Raw genomic sequence first — 10,838 nt, forward strand, 5'->3', positions numbered from 1 at the left:
CCTTCGTTAGGTTGCTCCAGTCACCTAATGAGAGTAATCGTTGCGCTTCCTTATTGTTTCTTTACACTATTTTATTATTATTATTTTTTAAATTGAATAAATCAAATGCAAATTTTAAAACAAAAACATAATTATGGGTACAAAAAGCGCTGTGTATAATGTGGAGACAATAAAAAAGAGAACTTACCAAATGTTATTACTATGAGAACAATTTACATGTCACATATACACTGTCATACATCCCATGCAACGAAACAAGAGCATATAAATAAATAAATATTTATAAATATTTTATTGTATTGACACGAGAGTCAAAACATCACCCAAATAGGATTGTTGCTATCTTTTTTGCCACTTTTGTAGTTGCTGAAATTATGTGGTATGGTTCAACAACTACCCTGATTGAATTATTTGGTCCCACTCGTTATCAATAGGATCAAAAATATTTCCAACAAGAAATATATGGAAAAATTGGTGCTTGGTTAGCTGAAAATCAAAGTTTAGTAATAATGTATCCATACTTTTCTTGAATTTATTTATTTATTTTTTTTTTTAAAAAGAGATTAGCTGGTGACTTCGTCATGACAATCCACCTTTTCAGTAGTTGGAAAGATTCACAGAGGCATTTCAGCCTTTTGTTGGTCACCATCGTGTGATTCACCAATGTTATGAATCAAACTCAGGATGTGCTGTATAGAATACGAGCTAAAATTTAGAGAAGTTTAACGAAAAGCTCCTAATACTGTTTACTTTAATGAAAAATCATATTTTTACACTAAAAAGTCAATCCTAGTACTATTTATTTACCTTTTATTTAGTTCTTATTATTAAAATTCATAGTTTTTTAGTTTTTGTCATTAGTTTTTCTTAAAATTTATCCCTAACTACTGGTCCGTGATAGTTCTTCTCCTGAAATTTGTTTGAAACCCTTGGGGGCCGAGATACACGTGTCGGCAGTTGGCTTACAATTTCAAACGCGCGGCCAAACAAATTCAGGAAAAAGACAAAAATCTATCGGCCGTCCCCAGCTTTGCCACCTCTTCTTCTCTCCCTCTTTTCTTCTCCCCCTCTCTCTCGGAGGAGCAGAAAACGGAAAATACAGAAAACCCACCCACACTCAATTATCGTTTTCCGGTTTCAAATCTCACTCCAAAAAAGGAAACAAAAAGGAAAAGTGAAATTCTCTCTCCCCTTTCGTTCTAGGGTTTCCGCATTCGCGCATTCTCTTCCTGCTCCGCTACTGCGAGCATTGACTGCTCCGGGCTCGCGGAGACTTTCGATTGCTGCCGATTCGGATTCTCCGATTCGGTGTCGTTTCCGATAATTGCGAGGGCTTTTGTTCGGAGGAATCTTGCGAGCACGGACTGAGGTGTAGGTGAGGTTCATCGGCTGCTTGATTTTTTTATTTCGATTGTTTGAGGTGGTTGATTAAGCATTTATTCGAATTGATCTTTAGGATGAAGGTTTTGATAGGGTTTTGGATTGCGGTCGCACATTGATGAATCCCTTTTTTTTTTTTTTTTTTTTTTGCTAAATTTGGGTTTAGAGCAGCGGTTAATTATGTGCTTGAATTGCGAAAAAAGATAGGTTCTTTCGTGCTTGTAATTGTGAATTGGCCATGCATTTTGAAATGTGCTTGCTATGTGAATTTATTTTTACTTGCAGGCTCACAATCCGCGTAGTGATTTTCGGTTCTTCTGTGGTAATGCAAGGCTGGATAATGTTCGTACGTTTTTACGTGGATTCATTTTTTCGACAGTGGAAGTGAGTAGTGCTGATTGTTACCTACCAAATATACGAGTCTCAATGGTCTGTCCACTTGGAAATGGGACGATGGCCGTCATGGCAAGGCTTCTGGCGGGCGTGAATGTCTCACAGAGCATAACAGGTACTATATGACCTTTGCATGTAGTCTTGTTCATTATGTGGGATTTCTACACTCTGCCTCACTATAGTCTATGGCATTGCATTGCCTGTTTGGTTTGTTATGAACCTCATTCCCTGTATGATCCGTACAGAAGGAGTTGGCCATCACAAGTTTGCTGCTCAAATAATCTGCAGAGAATTAAGTGAGGCAAATGAAGCTAATTTACTTGATGAAGAAGGTGATATCTTTAATTAATTCGGACACGGCTTTAATAAATAAGTGTACTTGTTCTACGGTCACGAGGTTAATGATAATCGCCTGGGAACATCTTTTGTTCGACATTAAAATACTATATATCCATAAACATCGTTAAGACCATTTTGATCAACTTTGGCAGATTAATGTGCAACTTTAATTATTTTCATTCTGTTTCTAAAAATTTAGTTTTCCAGATGCATATGTATCACAGTTCTTGGTTCAATTTTGTTTAATGATTTCATTATGGGTCTGCAGATATGCATGTGTTTGGTTTGAAGCCGATGGATGATCCTCTACATTTGGTAAGGTTTAGATTACATCGATTTGCCCATGTATTCTGAGTATTTCTGCTTTTGCACAGAACAAACTTGTACCTAATCATGTACGTATGTAATACTGTTCAAGATGGCACTTTCTTTATATCTCCAGTCATAAACATTAGAAACTTATATTTACTACCTGTGTGCTTGTAAGCGGTCATAAGACTCATAACTTCCTCTTAACTGGAAATAAGGGAGACCTTAACCATCTAAGTCTCTAGTGACTTCTTTTGCTAATAAATGAACATGAATTTATTTTCTCGGGGTGAGTAAACTTCAAGTAGTGGATAGTTGCAGTAACACATTGAAGAAAGTAAATGATCGCGAAGTCATCAAAATTCAAATTGAGTACACTGGATCAGTGTGATGATCAACAATTACTATGGTCTCTGTCTGTAACAAAAAATAATTCGTTTTATGTACAAATAAGTCAATATGAATTATGGTGCAGTGAGAGGCTGAGTGGAACTTTATACAGTTTTCTGTGTGATCGCTGTAGGAACCTTATGACTTCTTGGATATAGTAACTAATATGGAATATGATTTTGTGGTTAGCAGAAATGTAGGTAAAGTACCTTGGGGTTTATATCCAGGGACCAGGGGTTGAATCTGGCCTTTACCTTGGTTTGAGGTCTTGTGGATGAGAGAGGACTACCATCCACTGTCCTTCACTGGACTGAGAAATTAAGACATTTCTCTCAGGTTTAGATTATATAGGTCAAACAGGTATCATCACCCGATTAGTGACTACTTTAGCCTGTGAGAGTGTTTGTGTCAACAATAAGACCTCTGCTTCTATAATCTGAAGACACTGTTACTCCAAGTATTTATGTGAATGCATATAATGACTAAAATCTTTATCAATATCCCGGAGGGACAAAAGTACTTAAAATTGCGCCTTTTGTCTCTCTATGGTCTATTACGTATCAAAATGCCATGGTAGAATCTTCAAAAAAAACAAAAAAAAAAAACATGATATTTTGATTATGCACAAATTGCCTTTACTAGATGGATTGTGTTAGATATGAATACTTTTGTGTTTTATATAACTTATCTACTTTAAGTAAAAATAAAATAAAAAAAGGTACCTAACTTTACCTAACTGATCTGTGTAATTGTTTATATCTACGTGTTTGTGTGGTTATCTCTATGCATAACCTCTATCCAATTTGATTATTTAACATACTGTGAAGGTATGTTGCAATGGTTGTAAAAAACCGGTCAAGGCCAGTCAGTATGCAGCTCATGCAGGTTTGGAGGTCCTTTTTTCTGTTATTTCCTTCAAATAGTTTTTTTGTGTTACTTAAGCCTTTTATATGCAGACGCACATGTTTTTTCCCCTTTGTTATATGTGTATGTGTGTCAGCGCAGTATTCTTGCGCGTTATAATTTGAAGCATGCTACCATGTAAAAAAGTACTCGATGCTATCACCCAATGGAAACCTTTGGATGTGAAGTAGTTCTCTTCACAATATTTATTGCTCAAATGTTTGTATGTGGTGTGTTGCATGCTTGATGGAGAAAAAAAATTTGTTGCATGCTTGATAGAGAAAAGAGTGTTGCATGAATATTCACGTTCCAATCTAGGATCTCTCAATGTGGCAGAGACCTTATCCATGTTTATTGGACTGCATGTAGTGTTTGCTAATTGGTTCCTTCCTAACTCTTTAAGTCTGCCGGTTTAGCCCGGTGCTGAAATAGCCCGAAATTTTCAGAACTTTGTAGGTTATTAAAATCTACGCAGGAAACTACTTTGGAGCTTGATGGAAGTATGGGGCAAAGGAAGCCTCCAAGAAAGGAGAGGAAAAAGTCATCAACTGCTCATGCTAGTATCCTACTTTTTATTTATTTTAATAGTAAAGTTTAGTGTTTCCTTGTTCTTTCTTACATTTCTTACTGATGCCTCATCTTGTTTCTCTTATTCATTTCTATTTGAACCAAAGTGTATTAAAGTTTAGTGTTATGGAAGAGTTAATAGCAGTTATTATGTTAACACAATTTTCTAAGTGTTCTGCAAGTAGCATCTTGGTGGTATTTTTTTTTTTCTGAATCAGAGGATACCGTTTTCTAATTGCGTGACACTTCAATGGTTCTTAACCTTTTCTAGACCAGGCCACTTTAGTTGGAGAGCTAGAACGATCTGAATCTGTAGATGCAGACGCTAACTCTGTGTCACAATTCCAGTTGGATGGGCAAATTGGAATGAATCCTGGCTCTTTTATGGAGGCAAAAAGTAACTCTTTCTTGCACTTATTCTTGTCTTCAATTTGATATCTTGACTTTCATCATTTCAAAATTCTGCTTTGTTTTATCACGCTTCTCCTTTCCTTTCCCTACTTGTTACTTTTTCACCATTAGGGTACAATTTGGCATTTAAATCATGTTCCTCAACAAATTAATCAGGCTATAACTTAAGGCCTGGTATGTGAAGTATTTGGCATATTGCAGACTCTGTGTATATATAAGATTCTCCCTGGAGTTTAGTTCTATTCTTGGTATCATCTAGCAATGTTACAATAGCTTTCTTAAGTTGATTTGCTCAAATCTGCACTCTTCCCTCCTTTATTTTCTTCACTAGGGAGGAGTGCATAATGACTTTATCAGAGAGCAAAAAAGATCTCCCAAATAAAGCAATAAAATAAATTATTATACAGCTATTCTGCATAAAGATTTGTTCAATTATGTACCATTTCATACAGTGAATTCAGCTTATGCGGACGCGACGTACATGATTGATGGTTCTGGAGTTAGTCCAGGAAATACTAATGGCTCAACATCTGTGACCCTTCCACCGACAAAACGATTTAAAATGTATGTTTTTTATTCTTGTAACCATTAATCATCTTTGCATTATGATTATATATACATATCTTAAGTACCTAAAAGGCCTCTATTTGAACTTTGAACATATAATGCACATTACTGTTCTCGCTGTTTTCCTTCAGTCAGTTTCTTTCGCTTCCCCAGTTCCTCTGATCACACAGCCAAGTACCGTAGTCAATTTTCTTTCCCTCTTTTAAGGATTTTGAGTACTTGTGCATTGTGTTTCTGGAGCAATTTAGAGGAATGGACTCGTAGTGGCTTTTGACATATTTCCTGTAGTGGGGTTAGAAAGAATGTCTAGACAATGTGCGCTTAGGAATGTGATCTAGGTGAATTCTTCTTTTAATCGTTCCTGAACCTGTGCTTCCCTTGGCTTCTTCTAGAGATAAGGGCCGTGTTGCTACTTTTGTTGATGCCTTAAATTGCAAAGTTTTTTATCTTTATTTATTTTTGTTTATTAGCTACCTACCAATGGTGGGTAGGGTGAAATTGCAAAGTTTCAAAAGTGGGATACATTCTTGCATCGTTTATATTAGTCAAAGGCAATGGCTTATTGGAAATGTTCAGTTGATCTATTTTTTTTATTTTTTATTTTTGTATTTATTATAGAAGAAGCCTTTAAATGCTGTTAGATATTTGTCTTTCTTTTCCATTAAATGATGCAAATGCCTTTTTGCCCACTTGTAGGATACCAGGTCAGCAGCTGCCTTTATCAGATGATATAGGAACAGCATTTGCTGTATCAAAACTTGCAAGTACTGAGGATGCATATCCTTGTGAGGATCTTTAATTCTTGGAATTTTTATATTTAATCATCTTCTTATACATTTTTATGTAGCTTGTCAATTATCGAATATCCAATCACTTTATTTTATATTATACTTATAAATCCTCCCTAATCTTAAAATTTAAAATAGAGGGTCTTTGCATTTATAACTTTTCATGTATAGCTACCCTCATTACTTGGGAATGAGTATATCGCAACCATTTTTCGTAGTATGAGAAGTTGGATATAGTTGATTTTGATGTTTGATTCTCATTACGCATTAATTCAAACTTTTTGATTTCCACCCCACACCCTAGAGGAAACGAAGAACTGAAATAGGGAATAAACTACAAATGGATTTCATTGTTTCATTATTTTATATATGCATAAATATGGTAACTATCACCTCTGATGTTACTAAAACTTTTTTGATTCTCTAGTTGCTTCTAAATTTATGGTGTATTCACTAGGTATGTATTTCTTGAATGTGCGCAGATAGGGATTCTCCAAAAGGAGCCATTTCTGCTCTTAAATATAAGAAGTCCGGGCAAGCCCTTGATTGCTGCCTGCCAATTAAAGGTATGCTAATAATAGTGTCCGTTTGGTAAGTTCTTTTACTTTCCATGCAAAGATTAACAATAAGGTCTTGGATTAAAGATGAATCATCATATGTACATTTTGAACTTCAATCAACTTCTTGGGAAAGTTTATCCTGATGACCATTCCTTCCCAATAATCTACTGTACGTGCTCTCTGCTCACACTATTTGACAAAGAGTTTTGTGTTAATCAGATTGTCCTCTTCCCCTGGCTACTAAAGTATATTACTCTCAAAGAGGCAATCGGCTCCGATCAGATCTTAGTCATCTATACCGTGAGGCAATGGCATCAACTGAGGAGCTTTGTAGTGACATGGTGAGTCACTAGTATTAAGGTGTTAAATGAGTATCAAAACAAGATACGCAAAATTGTCTCCCCTCTCCTTTTTCCATCAAACTTTTTAGTGACAGACAGCTACTCTGAGATATAATTACTTATTGTAAAACAGAGAGACTCACAGCCTTTGCCTTCTTTGCGGAAACCTGACCAAATTCTCACACAAAATTCAGAAGTTTGTTTGGAGAACTCAATAGGTTACCTGCCTGATGGTGACTTCTCAAATCAGTTTCCTGTGGATAATGTTCCAAGGCCTCAGGTGGCTGGCGTTGGTTTAGCAAGAAGCAAAATTCTTTCAAAACCTTATTCTTTTGCGGGTAACTCAGGTATTCTTGAATCCTTTGTAAGATGTTTAGTCTAGTGTTTCGTTAGAAGTGTACATTAGATTTGATCATACTTGTTTGTTCTGTAACTACTTCCACAATGGTAAATAAATCCTTCACCCAGACAGTTTCATTGGTTTTGTAGGACAATCATTGGGGACCATGCAACAGAAAACTGGCAGCGTTCCCGTTATATAGGAGTCCTGGTAGGAATTTTTGCTTCGGTTAAGGTTTAATTTTGACCTAATACTTGAGGTTAGGACTTAGGTTTCATTTTGAAATTGACTAAACTCATCATTAAAATGTTCATTCTAGGCCTCTACATAATAGTCAACACTGAACTATGTTTGTATATCAATTGCTGTGCACGCTGTCCTAAGTTTCCGTCGAACAAATGCTACTCTTGAATTTGTAAATATGAATACTTGGAATCTTTTTAATTGATGCAATATTCTTTCTGTTACATTAGTTTCGTTAATATCGTCTTCCTTTTACTACAATTCTTCTGTACACTCTTCGATCTGTTACATGGAGAAACATTTCACCTCATCGTTTTTTTTCCTCTCCCGTGGGCCTGTGGCTATGGAAAGTCTGGTGGAGATGGAAACATGTTGCTCCAATTCAATCTGAAATTAAGTGGGAATTCTCAGTTGGTGGGGCCCTGGTAAGTTTGCATTTGACATTTATGCAATGAAAGAAGCACAGGCCTAATCCGTGATAACAGCAGACAGCACAAGACGTGTGTGACAGCAACAGATTTAGACAGCTTCTTGTTATTGTGGTACAATATTTTTAAATATCTTGCTTAATTATAGAGGTATTTGTTGATTCCCCCACCCCGCGAATTTGTATGGAGCTGCCAATTTTCTCCCTGAATTTTAATTTTAGCTGATTATGCTCCTGAACTTTTATAATTGGCCAATTTTCCCCCTGAACTTTAACTTTCGTCGATTGCGCCCCTAAAATTTTATAAATAGCCCATTTCCCCCTTGACGTTGGATTTGTAAAATTTTCATCCAATTTTCCATTCTTTTTGCCCCCATGCAATTATCATATGTTGTCTGCGTGATCAAAATGAATGGAAAATTGGATGAATTTTTTTTGAAAATCTAGCAGCAAGGGAAGAATTGGCTATTTACAAAAGTTTAGGGGTTACTCGGCTAAAATTAAAGTTCAAGGGGGAAATTGATTATTTAAGTTTGGGGACAAATCGACAAATATGCCATAATTATATTCTAGATATTTTGATTCTTTAGATATAATGGCATGCCAGTTAAAGTAATGCTAAATTATGCCCCTCCATGTTCTTGGGTGTGTGATGGGTCTTGTTTACAAAAACATGTCTAGATATTAAGATAAAAGAATTACGTATAAATGCTAATCATGTCTTGGATCTCTTTAATTTGATGCTTTCATTTGTTTATTGGAACAAGAAATTGTTAATCAACATCTTCATCAGTAAAGCATGTCTAGATATCAAGATAAAAGAATTGCCTAGAAATGCTAATCATATCTTGGATCTCTTTAATTTGATGCTTTCATTTGTTTATTGGAACAAGAAATTGTTAATCAACATCTTCATCAGTAAAGCATGTCTAGATATCAAGATAAAAGAATTGCCTAGAAATGCTAATCAGATCTTGGATCTCTTTAATTTGATGCTTTCATTTGTTTATTGGAACAAGAAATTGTTAATCAACATCTTCATCAGTAAAGCATGTCTAGATATCAAGATAAAAGAATTACCTAGAAATGCTAATCATGTCTTGGATCTCTTTAATTTGATGCTTTCATTTGTTTATTGGAACAAGAAATTGTTAATCAACATCTTCATCAGTACAATTAGGTGTGTGATGGGTCTTGTTTCCAAAAGCATGTCTAGATATCAAGATAAAAGAATTACCTAGAAATGCTAATCATGTCTTGGATCTCTTTAATTTGATGCTTTCATATGTTTATTGGAACAAGAAATTGTTAATCAACATCTTCATCAGTACGAATTGTAGGAGCAATTATTTACACTCTAAAAAATTCATCTTGTGTTTTTCACACCCGGGAAAACACAAATGAGAAGCTGCGTTTTAGAGGGTGCATGATGAATTTTTTGGAGTGTCAATAAAAATTCTTTAAATTACGTAACAAGTGATTGAAAGATGATTTAAGGCTGATGTAGGTGTAGGTGTAGGTGAAGGATGCTTTGAGAAAATCATATTGGTCATGTGATTAATAAGACTGGCATCCTCTTTTTGCAATAGTGCCCCCATTTAAAAAGTTGGGGAGTGTCACTTTCCTAATCCTACCAATTGTTATGTGGGCTCACTTTTTTTGTGAGCAAATAAATGAAGAGTGGGTGGTTTTTGGGGTTATCAACATCCTTTTATGTTGTGGATAAATCACAGTTTGACGTGTTTGAAATTTTTTTCTTTTTGTGATCGTAATGACTTGGTTTTGTATCCGACTGTGATTTGCAGATGTCTCTAATGTAGTATTCTTAAACAAGAGTCAAATACAAACCTTTGTGCAAATCCTAAATCCTAAATCCTCGCAAGGGAGAAAAAGGTCAATTTTGTTCCTCTTCACATCAGGTTTGGCTCCTCCGAAAGAGGATCTCATATATGTCTCAAAGCATTAGCATTTGCCAGTTTGTTTGTCTGGTGGTTTCTGATTTCAAGCGTTTTCATTTAACAACCGACAAACAAAGTGTTCCTCTCCAATTCAATTGTCTTCATTTACACATGTTTTTTTTTCCTCATTTGTTTCCTTTTGTTTCATCCCTTTATCTTTACGAACTTTGCTTGCCGTTTAAGTCTCTTGTGGATAGAACTTACATAGAGCTAGTTCCTTGGCTCATGAGGTTTCGATATACAATATGCTTTGCCGTGCGTAAGTTTTGTCTTACATGACAATGCGTATTGGACTGAGGTGTCAAAGATCCGATGAATCCAGTCTATGTAAGTTGCTTCCATAAGAAGTAAGAAAAAAGGTCGAGTTTAAAATTCATAAAAATAAATTAAACAATAAGATAAAAAATGGAATTTAGGTTAGGGATTCCCGTCAGAATTTGTACTAGGGTCCTATGTAATATGAAAAACAAAAATAAGGGCTGTAATAGTCGTAGAGTACGTAAATTTAGGATACTACTTTTGCAAGTAAACAAAAATTCGTGTGTGTATAAAGAGGAAGGGAAAGCCAATTTGTGGATTAGTCGCAAATTGTTTTATAATACCTAGATTCCACCTACTTGATCAGCCGGCAACTTTGTGCTATCCGCGGCTCCGCCCATCGAGTTAGACTGTGATTATATATCCATTTTGGGTGTTGTGTCTCTCCGCACAACAACTTTACTTAAGATTTTCTCACGATAATCTTGTTTAAGACTTTATCGTCTGATTGAGCTTGTGGATTTCACTTTCAAGGAACTTAACAAGATGTATAAAGTATGAATTGAATTTGAAAATTTCCATCTGACTTCTTGAATTGCATTTTCACCGGGCAGCAACTGAATTAAATGAGGCTATTAGACCAAATTATTATTATTATTATTTG

At 35.4% G+C, this 10,838-nt stretch overlaps 1 protein-coding gene across 3 annotated transcripts; it reads left to right on the plus strand.

The window, feature by feature from the left end:
• The first annotated feature begins 1,019 nt into the window (after window positions 1-1,019).
• On the plus strand, window positions 1,020-7,755 carry LOC137738214 (uncharacterized). Of its 3 annotated transcripts, none has more exons than XM_068477846.1 (13): window positions 1,020-1,375; window positions 1,666-1,888; window positions 2,019-2,105; window positions 2,381-2,427; window positions 3,639-3,696; window positions 4,161-4,274; window positions 4,553-4,678; window positions 5,145-5,256; window positions 5,956-6,044; window positions 6,530-6,613; window positions 6,827-6,948; window positions 7,082-7,295; window positions 7,438-7,755. In XM_068477846.1, exons 2-13 carry the CDS (start codon window positions 1,807-1,809, stop codon window positions 7,488-7,490), a joined length of 1,188 nt encoding a protein of 395 aa, XP_068333947.1. In that variant the 5' UTR covers window positions 1,020-1,375; window positions 1,666-1,806; the 3' UTR covers window positions 7,491-7,755. The 3 variants fall into 3 exon arrangements, with proteins under 3 accessions (XP_068333947.1, XP_068333948.1, XP_068333949.1); XM_068477847.1 differs by having other exon boundaries at window positions 1,760-1,888; XM_068477848.1 differs by lacking the exon at window positions 7,438-7,755 and having other exon boundaries at window positions 7,143-7,290.
• The last annotated feature ends 3,083 nt before the right edge of the window (window positions 7,756-10,838 follow it).

This window comes from Pyrus communis, chromosome 6 (assembly GCF_963583255.1).
Source record: "Pyrus communis chromosome 6, drPyrComm1.1, whole genome shotgun sequence".
Classification (NCBI taxonomy): Eukaryota; Viridiplantae; Streptophyta; class Magnoliopsida; order Rosales; family Rosaceae; genus Pyrus; species Pyrus communis.